General features: G+C 34.4%; 1 protein-coding gene across 4 annotated transcripts in view; it reads left to right on the top strand.

Annotated features, from left to right (window-relative positions):
• LOC144432774 (KH domain-containing RNA-binding protein qki.S-like) overlaps positions 1–21,303 on the top strand; it is a 63,689-nt gene extending 42,386 nt beyond the window's left edge. Inside the window, exons 5-8 of one of the 4 annotated variants that reach the window (XM_078121055.1) lie at positions 8,302–8,389; positions 9,722–9,991; positions 12,148–12,213; positions 15,281–21,303. In XM_078121055.1, coding sequence (XP_077977181.1) covers positions 8,302–8,389; positions 9,722–9,991; positions 12,148–12,213; positions 15,281–15,300 — 444 coding nt within the window. In that variant the 3' untranslated portion in view covers positions 15,301–21,303. Of the gene's footprint in view, positions 1–8,301; positions 8,394–9,653; positions 9,992–12,147; positions 12,214–15,280 lie in introns of all 4 variants that reach the window. The other 3 variants (XM_078121054.1, XM_078121053.1, XM_078121056.1) reach the window with 3 other exon arrangements.
• Positions 21,304–21,429: the final 126 nt, after the last annotated feature.

Here is a 21,429-nt window from a genome sequence, read left to right as displayed (position 1 = left end):
CTAGACATTCAGTTGTATTTATATTATTTGAACAATTTATGATATCTGGCATTTTGAACAATTTAAACAGTAATAACATTAGTGAAATACAAGACACACAATAACCTTGGTTCCCTTGGGGATAGTGTAGCACACATGCTGAGATGTCAAATTTTATATTTAGTTGTGTATACCAACAATTGAAGGTGTTTGTGTTAGTTGAAATGATGAAGTATCTACTATTAAATGTGAAAATGTCTGTAGATTGAGAATAGTGGCAGACATTATATTAGGAGTAAATATAAACACATCTCCATTTGTAGACATTAGAATCAGAGACAAGAAGATTGTCATCTTTTACCCCATTATAAATTGACACTAATCCACAGCTATCAGATATTGGAGAAAGGAGGGGAAAGTGAATTCTAATAAAGCCAAACTCTCCAGGATCTTATCTAAGATTGTTGTCAACAAGTATGGAGGGAATTAGTTAATTATAACAATATATAATTAATGGGCAGGTAGGTAAGAGTGAATACATAGCTGACATAGAGCAAGGACACCCTCTGTCAATTGTAAAAAGAATGCATTTAAAATTAATGCTTAGCCCCTGGTTAGTCATTTTGAATTGAAACATATAACAGTATGTCCTCATATAATGAATATTTTACTAGTCAACATTGTACACTGCATTTTTAACCACTTTTGTCTCCACCTATCTGCGGTGCTGTAGTTCTATTTATGACAGCAAGGAAATATTTTACCATGCCAGTAGAGATTGGGATTGGAAAGTTTCTTTGAACACAGTTGTGGTTTTGGCAGTTGGCTAGTATCGATTGTGCTATGGTTAAAGAAAGTGTAAAAGTTTTGCATTGAAATTCATATGTATTCTGTACACAAAGAATGTCTCATTCTTTTGTTGTTCATGATGGGATGTACCCCCTGCATGCTATGTTACATAATATTACTTAGGGATGCGCCTGTGAAGATATGTCAACCTTGACATGTGTATTGATGTGGGTGTTCTATTCCAGTCAGTGTAGTTTGGTATGCATTCATTTGATGTTATATGGCACTTGGACAATGATGGCTACATATCATCAGTGTTTTTTTGACAACACTAGTAAAATACAATTCTGAGCAAGAACCCAATCCAAAATGTCAATTTAAATGCAGCACTTTAATAACTTCTAGGTACACATTTACTGTGCCTCATTTCTCCTCAGTCCTATGTAATCCACCAATAAAGTTTGAACGACATGTAAGATGTACACTTCCAAAATTGATGATTCTCTTTAAGTCAATTGCCATGGTGACCTTTAGGAATGCAGTAAAAGTTATTGAGAGAGATATGGTGATGTTGTCAAGATGGCTGTTGGCTGTGGGCCAAGTGACAAAATGACAATACCAGTCACTGTTTATAACAAAATGACATATCAATACATTGTAGCCATAGGCTGGATACTTTATGTATGTAAGTTGTAAAATTCTAAATAAAGTATTTTCGCCCACATGTCACTGTAGTAGAACTCTCTGGCTCATGATGTCCAAAATTAGTTTTGAGTTTCTAGAAATAAGAGCATAGGTAAATAAATGAAATAGGGCTGCCAGCTGGTGGGTCAACTTTGCCCACTGGCAACATATGTTTATGTTTGCCTTGTCCCATACAAAACCTGCTAGAGTCAACACTTGCTTTCTGTTTCCTAGATTCCAGTCTGTATTATTTGAGTAAAGTTTTCTGTTGTCATTTAAAAGTTCAATCAGAAGGAAAGCCATGAAATTGTCATGTTATCTCTGCTAGTAAGAGTAAATGGCAATACCTATTCAAAAGACTATAATGGGACTTATTTATGCAGCACTGCACTTCAAAAAACCATTGAAGGGGAGATGGTGTCTTTTGTTCCTTCCACTGTTCCACAGAAGAGACAATGTATGCAAGACATTTGATAACAATAGCCAGTGGGCTTATAACTCTTCCACTCCTTGGTTAGTGTCTGTACAGTCGGTTGACACAAACCAAAGGAGAAAGTTTGCAACCAGTGTCAGATTTGATAGTCCTATGATTTAAATAGGATGTAAGAATCAGGTACAGTTTTGTAGCGTCAATATGTCAAATGTCTTTGTAAATATCACAACAAATTCTACTCTTTTCACATTTTAGCAAAATAATACTGTAAAAGTGTAAACCCAAACATTTTCGTTTATTTCACTGGAAAACAAAAACATAAAAATAAGCAGTGACTAAAATGCCTTCTTGTAAATAAATAAGTACAATGTGCCAGTCTGGTAATTAGTAAAAATTAGTCTTTTAAAATGAGCTGAAGACTGTAAAATTGTACTTCTTTATACTTCTACTAGTTCTAGTTTACATTACTTTATTTGGAAATTACAAGAATTGTTGTCACAATGCTATTGACTCTGAAAATGTGTTTATAATATAAACAGATGAACCTGTGTTTGACAAAATATGATAGAGAATCACTGTATGAGAATAATTCAGATAATAAACTACAAAGTGAAAACATAAAAAATCAGATTTGTACCCCTTCAAAGAAAAATGCAAAGATTGTTAAACTTGTCATCATGACTTTTCTATGACAGTCTTTGTAAGAAGTGATAAAAGTAACAGTTTTTAGGCTAGAAGGCCCATCAGTTAGCAAACAAAATGATGCTATCATAAACATTTATGCCTATCCTGAGAGAGAAGGTTGCCTATAATTCATTTGAAGAGCCAAGCTATGTCTTTCAGAATATGTCCAGTGTGAATACCAGAGATAAAAGAAGTCAAATTTATTGAATTCAGTGTTAAACAACTAATGTCATAAAATCAAGGTACCAGTCACCTGTGGTAATTGTACTCTGTCAACTGACTGAATCTGTAACTCCACTACACTCATTCACTATAGCCTGTCAACTGACTGAATCTGTAACTCCACTACACTCATTCACTATAACCTGTCAACTGACTGAATCTGTAACTCCACTACACTCATTCACTATAACCTGTCAACTGACTGAATCTGTAACTCCACTACACTCATTCACTATAGCCTGTCAACTGACTGAATCTATGACTCCACTACACTCATTCACTATAACCTGTCTACTGACTGAATCTGTGACTCTACTACACTCATTCACTATAGCCTAACCAGGTTATGTTCTGTAAAGAAATGACAACATAGACAACAATAAGAGGGGTATGGATGAAGGCATGTAAGTATGTGTGTACTTGACAGACTATGCTTGACCATATGATATGACAGAACCCCATGACATGTGAGTGCAAGTGTGGTGTACCGGGGGTGGGGGGTGGGGGGTGGTGGTGTTTACATGAGTGTTCTCTACACCCGTAAAGTGCGGCAGATAACACTGCAAGAACGAGTACAAATACCCCAAGTACCCAAACTTGAACTCGCATGGTACATGCATGGAGTTCTGTTATTATTACATATGTTTATCTGAAGCGGCAAATTTCCATAAAAATCATACAGAGGGATCACATGATTTCATGTGTAGCAAACAATCATGTCCTCATTGCATATCATTTACATGCACGTGTGCAATAATGTTTTGGGTTTTGTACTGCAGTGAAAATACCACTAGTATGTGTGCACACCAGTGTAAGTAATCTTTGGTACATATGTAATAATACCATAGTATGCAAACACACCAGTGCAAGTAATTTCTGGTACATATGTAATAATACCACTAGTATGCACACACACACATCAGTGTAAGTAATCACTGGTACATATGTAATAATACCATAGTATGCAAACACACCAGTGCAAGTAATCTCTGGTATATATGTAATAATACCACTAGTATGCACACACACCAGTGTAAGTAATCACTGGTACATATGTAATAATACCACTAGTATGCACACACATCAGTGTAAGTAATCTCTGGTACATACATAATAATACCACTAGTATGCACACACACCAGTGCAAGTAATCTCTGGTACATACATAATAATACCACTAGTATGCACACACACACACACACACACACACACACACACACACCAGTGTAAGTAATCTCTGGTATATACATGTATGTAATAATACCACTAGTATGCACACACACCAGTGCAAGTAATCTCTGGTATATATGTAATAATACCACTAGTATGCACACACATCAGTACAAGTAATCTCTGGTACATATGTAATAATACCACTAGTATGCACACACACCAGTGCAAGTAATCTCTGGTATATATGTAATAATACCACTAGTATGCACACACACCAGTGCAAGTAATTTCTGGTACATATGTAATAATACCACTAGTATGCACACACACCAGTGCAAGTAATCTCTGGTACATATGTAATAATACCACTAGTATTCACACACACCAGTGCAAGTAATTTCTGGTACATAGTATTGTTGAGGTGTTTTTGAGGTCACCTGTGAACAGAATATACATTGATATGATTATAGCATAGATTACAGTTTAACATTACAAATGTGTTGCATAATATGTTTTAGAAACTTGAGCTAGTTTCCAGCTACATTGACAGTGAGAATGATATTTAAATATTTGTCCTATGGTATCAGTTTTTATATGACATGTTATGTTGGGAGAGGTAAGATTGCTTCTGTCTTGTTACTTGGTGTTAAAGTAGAAAATCTAGCGATATCTGGAATGCCTTGCATTCACAATGTGTGTGGCTCTGTGTCTCTGTTGATGTATATTAAAATCTTACAAAAGTGAGAAGACGTGTTTTTTAGTTGCTGACAACATTGACAATGTACCCGATGGGATAATCCAGTTTCAAACATTGTAAATTCATACTGTGACATGTGTTGTTACAACCTTATTCTGTGGCCAACTTTTCAAGCCACTACAAAGATATTCATAGAAGGATTTGTTGTGTTAAGACAGTGTGCAAGACTTGTTTTCAAGTAGTGACTAGTCAATCAGATCAATTGTCTGTCAGGGATAATAGAGAAAAAGACAAACAGTCAAATGCTTGGCCAAGCTCTATTGATTTTTAGAGTTGAGTTGGTATGCACAGCTATTTGACACAGGGGTGGTAATTACAAGTTAGTGAAAGTTGTTTTCATCCTGCTAAATGCAGAAAATCTATACCAAAGTCAATATCTTGAAGTTTGTCAGCTATCTACTTGAGAGTCAAGCTAATACTGTACTTGTGTGTTGAATAAAGCCAATATAAGTGATAGTCAGTAATAAACAACATGGAACATCAACATGTTTATTGCAGCTATCAAGTGTCAAAGGGCTATTTGCATAATGTGTCAGCAGCAGTGTAAACTAATGTGGAAAGGTTTTGTGTATTCCATCATGAATGTTGAGAAAGTAAAACAAATATTAGTACCAGAGAGTTAAGATGTACATTTGATTACATATGTTTGATATAAGGTAGTGTTTTACATATGTGTGATATAAGGTAGTGTTTTACATATGTGTGATATAAGGTAGTGTTTTACATATGTGTGATATAAGGTAGTGTTTTACATATGTGTGATATAAGGTAGTGTTTTACATATGTGTGATATAAGGTAGTGTTTTACATATGTTTGATATAAGGTAGTGTTTTACATATGTGTGATATAAGGTAGTGTTTTACATATGTGTGATATAAGGTAGTGTTTTACATATGTGTGATATAAGGTAGTGTTTTACATATGTGTGATATAAGGTAGTGTTTTACATATGTGTGATATAAGGTAGTGTTTTACATATGTTTGATATAAGGTAGTGTTTTACATATGTGTGATATAAGGTAGTGTTTTACATATGTGTGATATAAGGTAGTGTTTTACATATGTGTGATATAAGGTAGTGTTTTACATATGTGTGATATAAGGTAGTGTTTTACATATGTTTGATATAAGGTAGTGTTTTACATATGTGTGATATAAGGTAGTGTTTTACATATGTGTGATATAAGGTAGTGTTTTACATATGTGTGATATAAGGTAGTGTTTTACATATGTTTGATATAAGGTAGTGTTTTACATATGTGTGATATAAGGTAGTGTTTTACATATGTGTGATATAAGGTAGTGTTTTACATATGTGTGATATAAGGTAGTGTTTTACATATGTGTGATATAAGGTAGTGTTTTATTAATTTCAGTAGGTAGGACATAACTATATGCCAACAAAGTTTAAAATGTTGGAGGACTTTGTGGAGAAACAACGTCACACATAATTGATGATGGCAATAGTATTCTCACCAATGTAGGTACAGAAGTTTTGTTGTAGTTTATGTTACTTGTTAGCCTTTGAAGCTGTTCTAACTTGACTATAAAACAACAAAGTGATTTAGAACTTAGAAGCCATAACATAATGTGATGACCCTGGGTATATGTACTCTATCAATGTTACAATCTCCTCCCCTATGTCAGGACCTTCTTGTCCATGTAAAGGTGGGTTTTACTTATCAAAGGGGAATCTTCTCATCAATAAAGACAACTTTCACAAAAAGTTTTAGGTGTATGTTAATTAAATTAGGTTACCATGGTGTTCAAATAGTCTTTATTGAAATTTGGTAATTTTTTTGTCAGTTGGTAGCTTCAATATGCTTCTTGTAGTCTGATTATTAAATGAAACTATGTGAGAGAGTGTTAAACCTTTAGTTGCTAGGTACATGTATCGGGTATATGCCACACCCAGGATAAATAGACATTTGATGTAGCTGTACCAGTAATGTAGCCCACTGTTGAATTGACTAGTAGCTGTACCAGTAATGTAGCCCACTGTTGAATTGACTAGTAGCTGTACCAGTAATGTAGCCCACTGTTGAATTGACTAGTAGCTGTACCAGTAATGTAGCCCACTGTTGAATTGACTAGTAGCTGTACCAGTAATGTAGCCCACTGTTGAATTGACTAGTAGCTGTACCAGTAATGTAGCCCACTGTTGAATTGACTAGTAGCTGTACCAGTAATGTAGCCCACTGTTGAATTGACTAGTAGCTGTACCAGTAATGTAGCCCACTGTTGAATTGACTAGTAGCTGTACCAGTAATGTAGCCCACTGTTGAATTGACTAGTAGCTGTACCAGTAATGTAGCCCACTGTTGAATTGACTAGTAGCTGTACCAGTAATGTAGCCCACTGTTGAATTGACATTTCTTCATATAACAAACAGTAACAATGAGAATATAATTAAAGAAGTGGCTAACATGAGCCATTTTTGACACCATGGTAGGGTGATTTTTTCTTTGTTTATCTCTGTATTGTTATCTATTTGTACATAATGTAATCTTATTTTCTCTCTTCATTGTGAATAGTCTTATATCCAGATTTGGAGAAGGATATAATTATGATAATACTACAAATGATGGGGGGGGGGGGGGGTGTGTGCAATGTAATGTGTAATGTGTGTGTGCTGTGTGTGATACGTCCTGCACATTACAAATGATAGGAGTTCAGTTTCATATTTTGTATGGATACCAGGCAAACACAATGCCTGTCATGCAGTTACACAATATATCATGGCAGCAATGAAGACTTGTGTGGCCATGCAGAACTGAACACAGTGAATAGTGAGTCCAGTGACAGTGGGAGTAAATGGTATAAGATGGATGACTTGGCGGTGACTTGTACACACACAAACAACTACTCATCATCTCTAGAATGAATGCAAGGCCATCACAGCAGTTTGAATAGCAAGCTTGTATGATGATATATATAATACATGCTAATTGTAACTTTTTCCTTGACTTTTACTGGTATGACCTGTGGAGTTCATTTCAATGTTTGCTGTTCATAGCTTTTTGTCTCCAAATGTGCAATCTGTAGAGACCTAGTTGCATGACAAGTGTTCATAGAATAGAGCTCCCTATAGTCAATTGTATGGCACTTACACCTTTTCCTGCAGTCATTTGAAAACTTATCATTTTCATGTTCCTCTCCTAGGATAGTAAACACAATTGTTTAAATTACTTCTAAATCTCAAAAACTTATGCTTGGCATGCACCATCCACTGTGCAGGCTGCCTGTGATGCCCTCTAGTGTCAGATGTTTCATACCTTTGTTTTTGAGTCATGGCTATCAAGGAAGGGTGTTCTTGTATACACATAAAGTCAATATTAGTTCTTCATATCTTGTCTAATTCTTTTTCAATAGTTATAATATTCTGCCAAGAGCCTTGTTTTTGTCAAATTCAGAGGTCTATGTAATTTTGAAGCCAGGTCATTTTTGACATCATTGAGATAAGAATAATTATTTATCATACATGCCCAGGTGTGGTTATTGAATATCATATATATATATATATATATTGTGGTAACGATATGTGATTCTGAAGCACTCTGTTTTATTTTATCATTGTAGGCTGAAGGAGAAGATAACCTAAAGAAAGGGCAGCTAATGGAATTGGCAATACTTAGGGGAACATTTAGGGAGAATAGCGCCAATAACAGTAAGTATTATCCCATCGTATTGGTTATTTAGAGGCAAAATATACTATAATAACAGTAAGTATTATCCCATTGTATTGGTTATTTAGAGGCAAAATATACTATAATAACAGTAAGTATTATCCCATCGTATTGGTTATTTAGAGGCAAAATATACTATAATAACAGTAAGTATTATCCCATCGTATTGTTTATTTAGAGGCAAAATATACTGTAATAACAGTAAGTATTATCCCATTGTATTGTTTATTTAGAGGCAAAATATACTATAATAACAGTAAGTATTATCCCATCGTATTGGTTATTTAGAGGCAAAATCGTGCCAATAACAGTAAGTATTATCCCATCATATTGGTTATTTAGAGGCAAAATATACTATAATATGTTTTGTGCACTTCAGTAATGTAAAGGATAGCACCACTGTTGGCTTTCTTCTAAATTATACTTATTTCTAGATTCCAAGTATTTCACTTTTTTTGGTTCTTGTGAAAAAAAACAAAATTGGATGTGGACTTTTAATGACATTGTGTTTGACAATAGTAGTTTAGTACAGAGACAGACATGTTACTAAACCAGTAGCTTCTAATATGGTGTGATTTTAGTCTTGATAGGGTTAAAAGTCATATGCAAATTTGATTATCCTTGAGATGACAGTGATACTGTGACCTATACCAACTGAGCATATCAAATAAACTTTGAAAAACCCTAGAGAGCCTCTTACATTTTACTACTTGAATTGTCTTGCCTGTCAGCCTTGTTATAAATTACTGTCAGCCTTGTTATAAATTACTGCAATAAATTTTAGACAGAGTTGGAAGATAGACTAGACTAGAATAGAATGTTTATAAAGTAGGTGGTGAAGACACTGGGATCAGCGACTTGGAGAGTAGTAAAGCTGCTGGGGTCAGCCACTTGCTATCATGACATTTTGAAATTCTCAAAGTTGTTATGTGATATATCTGTGCTACTTGTCAAGACTCGGTCCTGAAATGTAGTTATTTCTAAATATCTATGTTTGTGTGTCTTGTCATTTCATTTATGCTGATAAACAAAATTAATGAAGTTGTGTGACAAGTTTTGAGCCAGTGTTGATGTGTTGTGTTAGTCCTAGGGTTCTAGAAATGTATGACAGTCCTAGGGTTCTAGAAATGTATGACAGTCCTAGGGTTCTAGAAATGTTGATGTGTTATGACAGTTCCAGTGTTCTAGAAATGTTATGATAGTCCTAGGGTTCTAGAAATGTTGTTATCATCTAAATACTGTGAGTCTACTTTATATCTACTTAGATCTTCCCAACTTGAAGGCCTTTTTTATGGGTAATTCTTCACTTCCAGATGTACCCACTACAATGGTGCCGACAGCAGCTACGTGTTTACCACAAGCCCTACGCTCACCTACACCAGCAGTTCATCCACACCTCATAGGTGCCTCCCAACTTCTGCCTCGAATGGCCAATGGCCAAACTCTTCTTGCCAATGGCCTGCCTCATCAGGCACTTATTCCAACACATGAAGGGGCGCTGGCGTATCCTCACTATGAAACATATCCCTATGCAATGGCACCGGCCCTTCTGGAATATCCAGTTGAAGCCACTGCTACAGTTGGTAAGTACTGGGCTACCAGCTGATCTGAGGTATTCACTGCATGCTTGTCACCATCGAAGAGTGAAACCAGCAAAAGATACAAAATGAATTATCAGCATTTTTCCCTCAAATAAGCAAGTCTTTGAACAGCGCCCTAGTGGTCACTGTCACTTATACTAGATTTTTAAAAATCTAATTTTTACTTGAACTTTTTTTTTAGATGTTGTTTCATTTTGAAACTATCTATTTTTATTTATTTTTTAAATAAATTCATTGCTTTGTACACCGAACAATCAGAGAATTTTAACACAATTTCATTTACAAAAAACCCCAACCATGTCACATTCTTTGACAATGTGTTTGTTGTAAGTTGATGATAACTGTAGTGTGGCCACTACGGGACAGCAGATTTTTAAAAAAAAATGATATTTGAAAAAAACCCAGATATATGAAGATATTTATTTATGTATGTATGTATGAGACAAAGATCGTTTATAATAGCAATTGGAACAACTTTCTTGGCTTCTGCATGTGATAGATATAAAGAACTCCATGATTTGTACTTATATTTTAGTATCACCATTTTTGCCGCTTTTATCATCTTTGGTAATTGGTCTGTGTTTGTAAGCATGTCAATACAACTAACCATTCAAGTCGTCCCACTTGTCTCTTTAACAAATGTCTTTATCCCTCAGTTTTATACAGTAACCAGTCTGTTGAGCCAATCAAAGCCTAACACAACACAGATTACAGTTCACCTTATTTCAGACATTATGTTATGATTTACTTTTAGTTATGCAGTGGTCACTCAGTGTCATCCTCTGTTCATAATCAGTTTTTATGTTTTGCTGCATTCATTTGTATAACTCATGCAACCTGCAACTCTCTTAAAGTAAAAGAAAAAAGAAAAGAAAGAATTGTTTGGTGTATACATGTAAAATGGGTTCTCTTTTGCTTTTGTTCTTAAAGTCAAGCCACTCGGGGAGACTGGTGAGTGACAGGTAAAGCACCAATCAGTGGACTTCTAGCTTCTCATGTGACAAAAATCAGCCAATTGTTTGAAAATTTCATAACGTTGCTTATGACATGGCAATAATTAGTGACTGACTACAAAGTGTTTATAAGAAGACAGCCATGACAAAATAAATATGTCTGAGTATATCAATGTAGTTAGGAGAGTTCAAGTAAACAGATAAAAGTCATTTTGACTGTAAAATTGACAGTGTGTAGAAATGGGGTGACTACAACTCAACTTATTGTCATCTTGAAACGAGGGTTATTAAATGGACTCAAGACTAGAAAGGTAACTGGTCACATGATGGGTTTGGGTTGGGTGGGGTGGGTGTACAAGGTCAAAGGTCACATACACATTTACTAGATTGCTAGATATGAATTTGTAAATCCTTGATAGGACAAACTAATGGCATTTACATGTTTATTGAACAGATGTTAACAAGTGTATGAACCATTGTGACAATGTGTTTGCAACCAATCAGGTGTCTCTGATTATTATCCTTGACCAATCAGTCAGCATTAGTTAAATCCAGATCTTGGCTTGTCATCAGTCAAGAGTCCTCTACAATCACTAGTCAAAATCATATTCTTTTTGATAATCAAACATTTGACAATCACCAATCACGAGACATTTACCGACCGAGGTCTCAAGCATGTGACAAAATCCATATCCTCAGTCAGAGAGCCCCCCTACCCCCCATATCACATTATTTCAAACCTTTAATACCAGATATACCAATTGATGACAATGGCGAGGACACTAGACTTATAAGGTAACAAGGGAAGTATAGTATATATATATATCTATCATCAGTACTGTCTTTTACTTGTACAACATATCATACATATGTACATATTATTGTCATTTGTGAATAGACAGGGATCAATAATTTATATTCTAAATCAAAACAATCAATGTGCAATATTTATACTAACAAAACAATTTAACATGTGACCAGTTACTTCTTCTATGGACTTGTCCAGTTGACAATAACAGCTGTGTTTGGGGGAGGGGGGGGGGGGGGAAGTGGTGTTACTGATAATATGGCAAAATGGGAGTTTTATGGTGACTGTAAACTGTGTTGGTTGTGGTAAGGCTGCTTCATATCCAGGGAAGTCTCTATGGCTTGACCATTAACTGTACGCATGGCAATGTTCTTTAGGTGCTGTTCCCAAAGCAAGGCGTTTTGTCAGGGACCATCCCTATCAAAGGGCAGTCCTTGAACGAGGTTAGTTCACTTATAAAGATCTCACTCACATATACCTCCTTTGATGGTCTTTTCTCATTGTGCATCCCAGGCCTACAGTCTATCTCTATTTCACCATCCAAGCTTTCATCTCTTAATCCTAATCACAGAATACAAATCAAAGTCTAACCTAAATCTTTCAATTGATGGACACTCCTTTTGTGATCAATCAACTATTGACCAAAACTGTTCAACTTTGTTACTATCCATGACAGCAATACTAATGTTTTAAGTACAGTGTGAGATAGCAATTAATAAGGTATAAATAACATTCCATGATAAAAGAAAGAAAAGCGCTTGACAAACATGAAAATAAGTTGACTTGGGAGGAGTTGGTGAGATGGCAAGGCTTTGTCATGAAAGAGACAGCTGAAGGCCTGGGTGTCTATTGTTTTCATTTTCAGTTTAACACATTGTCATCTTAGCTGGCCTCATTCTAACATGAGTAATCTCCCTTATCATGGATGGTTTGGTCCCATAGCGTGTAGTCAAAGTATACCAACTCAAAACATTACCTTGATGATGTACACCATTGCTATCCACTCAAAAATGTCCCCATAAGTAAGTGTGGACCCCAGTTTTTACTAGAAAATTAATGTGAAGATTCTACACTGCTGTCGTGCATGTTTACATCAACAAAGAAATAAACACAACTTATGTATTGCTTGGGACCATACCATCTATCAATATGTGTATTTGAGCAAAAAAAAAAAAATGAAAAAAAAGAAGAAGCAAAAAGAAAAAAAAATTGAAGCACTTTGTCCGAATTAAGTCCAGTCTGAGGTAATAGCTGGCTTGAGTTAGTGAGGTAATAGCTGGCTTGAGTGAGCATAGTGTGGAATAGTTATATACCATAGTATATATATATCACCAAAGTATTTTATATCCAAGTGAATTCTATGGAGGAAAAGGTTTCAACCATATATTAAGGACAAACAAATATTATATAAAAGTGGTATTTGTAGGTAATTTATTAGTCACATAGGGTCATCCAAATATAGTTAGTATTTGTTATTTGACTGGGCTTATTCGGACATGTGCAACAAACAATCACAGAATGTGTTCCAATGGTAATGATTTTTATGTATTGATTCAAAATCATATCTTTATGTATTGTGTGTATTATTATTATTATTATTATTATTATTATTATTATTATTAGGGTAGGCTAGTCCACAAGGTATACCAATGTTGTCAAAGATAATTCTTATTTTCAATTGTATTTTATTTTTCAAAGAAAAAAATGGGAAGTAAGGGATATTTGTGTAGTTTAAAAAAGACGATTTTTTGTGAATGCACTTTTTGAAGTGGTAATGTGGATGAGATGGGTGTTAGATTATCAACAATTTAGATTTGTGACTGCAATATTTAGTAATTCTTTTGAAAGTTGATAAATTAATTGGGTAATGTCTTCCACACAACTCGCAAGAATGTTTATAAAGAAATTTGCCTTTATTGAAAGTAAAGTCAATCTAACTCAGAGTGGAAGTTGTCCATTTAAATTGAAAATCACTCTAGATAAACGAGTGAATGAATACATAGGAAATACATGTACCAATGTCAAAATAAAAGATCTCTGAAAAAAAGAGAAAAAGTATACCTCTGTCATCCATTTTGCCATTGAGATACTTGTGATGTATTCAGATAAGTTTGTGTATAATAGTACCAATAGAAATCTATGTATGTAGACGCTGAACTGCACTATGTAGTTACAGATATCAGTTAATGTGTTCTAAGGTAGCATTTAAAAGACACATAGAAATGAAAATTAGTTTAGCTGGAAGTGTCTTGACAATCAGAGAGCATGTCAAAATTGACAATGAAAGCACATGACAATGAACTTTATCAGCCATATTTGTTACGACATTGGCCATTGCTTTAATTAGTGATTGCCTAGTAAATCGTAGTTAGTCCTAAGTCTGTCAAATAGTGGGAAACAATAATGAGATGACTGTCTGTATATTTTTGATTACTCTGTGTATTTTGTGGTCCTATAATGAGAAATAAAGTGTTCATAGAAATTTTCAATACAATGACGTACAATGGTATTTTCGTTCTTTTTCAACCATCGTCAGCTAAAACTTAATATAATCTAACTGTGTCATCAGTTTTTATTCAATAATATTTAATAAATAAGTGAATCATTTATTAATTGATTAATTTATTAAAATATTAGCTTTATGTAAAATGGACTAACTAATCCTATAAAGTAACGTGTTTAATCTCATTAGTCATGGCAGACATCAGTCACTCTGTTTTGTTCCTGCCTTGAAGTCTTTTCACAAAGGCATCATTGAAGAGAAGTGCATTATTTGTTGTATTGTCATCATCTCTCACATATGTTTGTAACTACTTTGAAATCAGCAATGTCAGATACAGGATAAAACTGATAATCTTTGCATCATCTCTACATCTAATTAGCATAAATTACACTTACCAAGCAATACAGTCAAGTATTTTAACCCAAATTCTGACAATTAATGCCAAGTGCTTCAAGATTGCCTTTTATAGTCATTTGTTGTATTGTCAGTGTTGTTATGTTTTATGTCTACTAATATGTATTATACTGTGTATGTATTACTCTTGTTGTACAATAGAGGGTAGTTAAGGTGTTCATATAGTTAATGTTTTTTCTTTGTTTCTCCATGATCTATCATACTGTATTGTATTAATTGGCATTCTAATGTTACAACATTCATTTCATGTAGTGTTAGTAGACAGTTTTTATCAACCATGTGTGTAACTCGTAATGTATGGTTGATACTGACTACCCTCTCTACTCTCTTCTTCTTCTTCTTCTTCTTCTTCTTCTTCTCCTCTCTTCTTTGTCTGATCTCTGCCATGATTGTCATTTAATCATTTTTTATCTCCATAAGTCATCTCCTTGCATGCTTTAAAATGTATACCCGAAATGTAAAAAACCAAACTGTCATCAGTCAATATGACTGAAAGCTAGACTTGTTTACAAATCACCATATATGCCATTATGTCAGTACTAACCACAATTTTTTCTTTCTTTTTTTCTCTGATTTTTGTTATATTAACCCAGCTGCCGCCACTGGCAACTAGTAAAGCCACTAACCTAAGCGTCACTGCACAAGTGTATACTACTCCACGTATGTTACTGTCACGGTCCGTGTATTTGTAATCCAGCCTACTGCTCCGCAAGGTATGCTTCACCATATCGTCAATTCCATACTCTTCCGTAGTTAGCGTGCTTCTACCTTGAGCTTCTCCACTCATTATACTAGTGGTCTTGTTGATGTACACTGAAGTTACTCTACTAATCAGTGGATGGATGACATTGCTTGAGTAACATAGAGGTGATGGGTGCCATCTTGGATGAAGATATAATATCTCTACCTCATGAATGTTTTGTAAAGAAATAAACATCCATTCTCAAGAACTCTGTGAAATGTCATAATACTAACTGCTACCGATGACACAGTCAACAACCAAGCCTGTGGCTGGCTGAGTAATATACTGACCTTTGCCCTCATTGGCTTAATATGTATCTGCATACAATTTGGATTGACTGTGTAGAGTGTGAGATAGTATGGTTTTCTTTATATCATATCAGTCACTGTGTCTAGTTGGTTACATTCACACACACATACCAATGTCATCAAAATAATCAATTTGACTTTTTGGGAGAAAGTCACAAGCAATAATTTGATATTATAGTATAGGAAAGTGTTTAATTTGGTAGCCATCTTTGTTACTATGTGACTGAATGCAAGTATAAGGATAACCATGCTTTACTTATGAACAAATTAATGTAATACTACGTATGTTAATATTTCAATCCCTTCCTATATCCATACTATTTGTGCCAAAATTGTGATCGTGGTTGTTTTCCCTCCCAACATCACACAAACCTTTTGGAAAAAAAACAATTGCCAAAATTTCGGAAACTCCTCGCAATATGAAATGCTATTTGCCTTCATTTGAATGATATGGATACAAAGTTACTTTCAGCGATAGTATGCCAAGACAGACTTGTGCAGTGACCTGTATACTCAGGGATGCTCTGTATCAGCAATAAGATATGCAAGGTTAGTGGATGCAGTTTCCATGACAACCACAAGAGAAGCTGACGGCTTTTTTTTCAAGTAATGGTCACTGTGAAAGGTGACAAATCTATGAACAATATGAACTGTTAAAAAACAATACAGTATTTTGGGGTGCCACAATCTTATGCCAACATTTCATGTACAAAGTTATGATTTTTTTCTCTCTTTCTCAATGAAATAAACAAATTGCTTTACGGAGTGTTTCCCCCTCATTTCTCACTGACGTGTTCGTCATGAAGTGTATTTTTTGAATTTTTAAGTTTCATAAAGTTGTTGTTTGTTAAATCCCAGTGGGGATACATAGATGATTTCATTCTGTCTTACAATATGACATTCTCTTGCCACTTACCTATTTATATATGTATAACACAAAGACTAGTTTTTGGGGTCACATCTGAATAAAAGATGTTTACGTAAGGAGAGGCTGATTCTTCACTTAGTTTACCACATCCTGGGAAAATGAATGGTTGAGGGTTAACTAATATGAATATTTACAATTGACCATTGATGAAATGTTTGGGTTTTGGACCCTCAATGACAGGCAGGAAATCAATTACTATACTTTAGCCAGGAACAAATAGACAATATGTCAATTTACTTGGCCCTTTTGTCATTTCCAAGAAGGTTTCTATGATATCTATAGTATTTGAGACTTCACATATGAAGATCTTAGTTGATGGTGGTAGTACTAGCGACTTTTAGTAAACAATATGTACAACATGAAGGCAAAATATCTTAGATTATAGGAAAGACCCCCCCCCCCCCCCCTGTATATACATAGTGTATTCTTGTTTTATCTGGGTAGCATTCCCGTACATACAGATTCCATTATGTTGCATAGGAAAGACACCCCCTGTATATACATAATGTATTCTTGTTTTATCTGGGTAGCATCCCGGTACATACAGATTCCATTTATGTTGTTACATTGTGTTGTACACCTTGGAAATGATGAAAGATCGTTTACATGTGTTTACACATCACATCTCTTGGTAAGTGTAACTTTCCAGTATACAATTCTACATATGTGATTGGTGGGTGTAGAAATTGTAAGGCCATACATTAGTATAATAGTGCTTTGTCATCATTCACGAAAACTCTCAAAGTTTCTATTTGGTTTTCTATCCATATAAAGTGAGAAAATAAGTTCAACATTTCAAATATACTAGCTGAGATGCAATGAAAGTGGTATTTCCAAAATGGCAGATGTCCATCTAGTATACATCACTTTCCATTGCACCAGCAAATAATGCAATCATTGCCAACAGAGATACCCATCTTATATAATGGGGTCATATTTTTGGATCTTTTTTATCCTTCAATAAGTGTAACTGTAGAAGTATGTCACAGATCAAAAAATAGAAAACTGTTTTGGAAAAAGCAAAAAAAAACAACTGAATATTTGACATGATGAGACACTATAACATTAAACATTGTATGGGGGGGGGGTCATAATGCTATGTTGAACATTACTATAATTTGTGATGTATTTAATATAATGCTATTAACAAAGCAAAGGTAGACATATATGGAATATGATATATCACTTACTGACATTTATTATCTATGCAAATATCATTTGAACCATTTCATAATTAATGTTAGATGTGTAGTAGTCAGATTAACTTGGTTAGAGATTTTCAAGTGATTGACAAACGTTAGAATTTTGTGTAGTGTTAACATAACTGAAGAAGAGTGAATTATATGGTGAAATTAGAGAGAGAGGGGATTACAGAATTACATTAATTTACATTATTACCATGACAACTGTATACCAATACAGTAGTAAGGCTGAAGATAAACACTTTGTACATTACAATATTTTTTGTATTTTTCCTAAAGAGAAGTTACGACTTGGTACACAAGGTGGCACATTCTGCTTTGCAGTCTCTTTTGTGTCAGCATCTGCATATTTGCAGTCAACAAGTCTAAAGGATTATTGCAACCATTCATTTTCCTAGGGTATGTGGTCAGAATTCTGTACATATACCGTTCAATTTAAACTGCCCTTCATTTATACATTGTCTTGTAGTAGTTGTAGTCTTGTCAAATTATTGAAATGTGTACACAAACAGTAAACCAGTCTCAACCTTTTTGAGTTAAAAAAAGAGGCGCAAACTGAAATGTTTGACAGACCATGTATGGTAGTACAGGTATGCATGGAGTGTTACCATGTATGGTAGTACAGGCATGCATGGAGTGTTACCATGTATGGTAGTACAGGTATGCATGGAGTGTTACCATGTATGGTAGTACAGGTATGCATGGAGTGTTACCATGTATGGTAGTACAGGTATGCATGGAGTGTTACCATGTATGGTAGTACAGGTATGCATGGAGTGTTACCATGTATGGTAGTACAGGTATGCATGGAGTGTTACCATGTATGGTAGTACAGGCATGCATGGAGTGTTACCATGTATGGAAGTACAGGTATGCATGGTGTGTTAAATCATTCATTTTGTAGCTACAAATTCAAAGCTTAATTATAAACATTTGCCAATGATAGTGTTACAATAGTGTATCTAGAGTAAGGCAGTCCAAACTTTGTAGTACTGCCCAGCATTTGCCAGATCATTATGTGCCTTCCAATAAAAGTACCATAAATTGTATTTCACCAATATTAAATGTTTCATTATTTCAACTTATTTATATATTTTCGTATGTATACACAATTTTAGATTTTTTTTACACTATTCAATGTTGTTAATTTGTAACTTAGGTATTTATTCAGTTGGATGTAAAACATACTATAGGTGTGTTTTAATGTTATGTTTGCATCCGTTGCTTTGGACATGTGTACTTAACAACCATAGACAGATTTTCTTATTTGTAGCTGTTTATCACAATTCAATTAAAGTGCAGTAGTGCTATGGATGTGGTGAAATGTCTGTCTGTCTGTCTGTCTCTGCATGGACAGTCATGTTAAAAGCCAAAATGACAATTGCCATGGTAACCATTAATGGTGAAACTTTGAGTGTCTAATCAAACTGATCACACCATAAACATGTGACTTGAGAGAAGGAGTGTGATATTTGGTAAGAAATTAAACTCCAAAAAAATTATACTGGCAAGATTGGTCTTAAATTTTGTTGAGATGTTTGTGGGATGTGTAGATGAAGTATTCTTTATGACATGAACACATAAATGATAGACAAGCTTGGTCTAAAAATGTGATTTTTGGTCAGACATCTTTCCAAAGCTACTGGACAGATGATTTCATGTTTATTTTGGATATTGTTACCATAGTTACATGTTAGTGACAGTGTTATTAAAAACAAATTAATAGTGAATGAAGTAAAGATAGAGTTGTTGGTCAACACAGACTGTTTTAAATACATGATCAATAAGTTTGTTAGTCGATAGTGATGTTTTTATCTGGGTGTCTAGATAATACATTATTCAAGGTAGGTAGGTTTGATTGCTTAGTAATTTACAAACCAATTAATGTTCAGTTGTGTTACATCGCCATCAGGACTTTTTGTTTTCCATATATTTCCTGCGGCGAAATTGACTTAAAATGACATTGTTTGTTGTTGACAACTAGGTATTGTCTCTTTATCAGTATTATTTTTGAATGTTGAGAAAATCTCAATATGTTGACAGACAGCAATTATAAATTACAGATAAAATACACTCTCAAACAATGTATTATCATTGGGTAGGAGATTACCATAACCATGGCATTAAAAAGGTACATTTACTTGGAAATGATAACAGACATCATAGAAATGTCATTCTCCTGTAGATGAGGATGCAGTGAAATGGTGTTCCAGTTAGCAACATAAATCAGAGAGAAAAAGGTCTCATTTATTGTATTCTTTGTCGTCAAGCTCTGTAGATAGTAGTAATAGATGCGTTTGCTTTTTTTGAATTTTAAGCATGGTTCATATATACTCCATGCTGTGACAAGAGGCTTGTAATGCTTTCAGTTGACTAGACTAATAGCACAAATTAGTAGAACAATAAAGCAATAATTCTATACAATTTTGAATACAAATTTCAACCAAAAAAAAGAAGAAGTTTTTGTAATGTTTAGTGATTGATGAACTTAGATACGTGTTGAAAAACACTAATTTTTTGTGAAATTTAGTTAAGGGTGGTTTACACTGGACTCTCCATTCTTATGGGTAATATATTGAGAATTAGTCACATGGTTACAGTTGATAACTTGTAGCATACAGAGGTTGGGGAAGGGAGGGGATTGGACAAACATTTGTGAATGGGGTTTTGAGGTGCTATGGAGGAGGAAGAAGATTAATAGAAACCATGACAGATCTTTGAGATAAATTCCACATACCACATTTAATATTTGACAGCAGGCCATGTTATTCTGTGTGTGAATGGACTATGGACTGTTAGTATCAAGTGAAAGCAATACAGGGGATATAGTTCTTTACAACTTGTATAAAGTTTACACTTTCATGAGAAAAATTGTGATGGTTTGCAATTTATTGTGTTGATTTTAGTACTAGATCTAGGTAGATTACTGTGATGAAGTAAGTATTGGCACAGAAGAGATGAAGTGAAATGAATTATAAAACAAAATTGAATCAAACTGTTAACAAACTGGAAATAGCTGTTCATGCTAGATTGTATGACTAGCCTGAATGATCCAGACATTGTTTACACTTATATAATCTGCTGATTCCAAGTGGTTATACATAAGTGGAGCAACAACTGGACCTTTCAGACTAACTTTAAAACATGCAGCGGAACGTAGGTGAGATATTTCACAATGGTGACAGACTTCAGGTTTACAGGAATCTTTTCATTAAATTGCAAACCAGATAATACATTTTGATATTGTACAGTAACAGGCATTGTACTTCTTCAACTAGTCAGTCTTAACACATTTCAAGTGTATCCCTCACAACATGTACTTAGCAAGCAAACATTGAGTCTAGAGTTCTTCCAATAATGTATGAATTGTACAAGTATTATTTTCCTATGTAGCATTTCATGTAATTTTTATACATCAATAAATTCAATTGTTTGATACATAAATAAACAGTGTGTTTAGGAAATCATTCTCATTGTTAGGTTAGTCCTATACTTGTCAATGTTTTCTACAATCACTATCCTCTCCACGTATAGTCAAACTGCCAAATTTTACCAAAATGTA

The sequence above is a fragment of the Glandiceps talaboti genome, chromosome 3 (genome assembly GCF_964340395.1).
Source record: "Glandiceps talaboti chromosome 3, keGlaTala1.1, whole genome shotgun sequence".
NCBI classification, from domain to species: Eukaryota; Metazoa; Hemichordata; class Enteropneusta; family Spengelidae; genus Glandiceps; species Glandiceps talaboti.
This window is presented reverse-complemented; position numbering and strand designations above follow the sequence as displayed.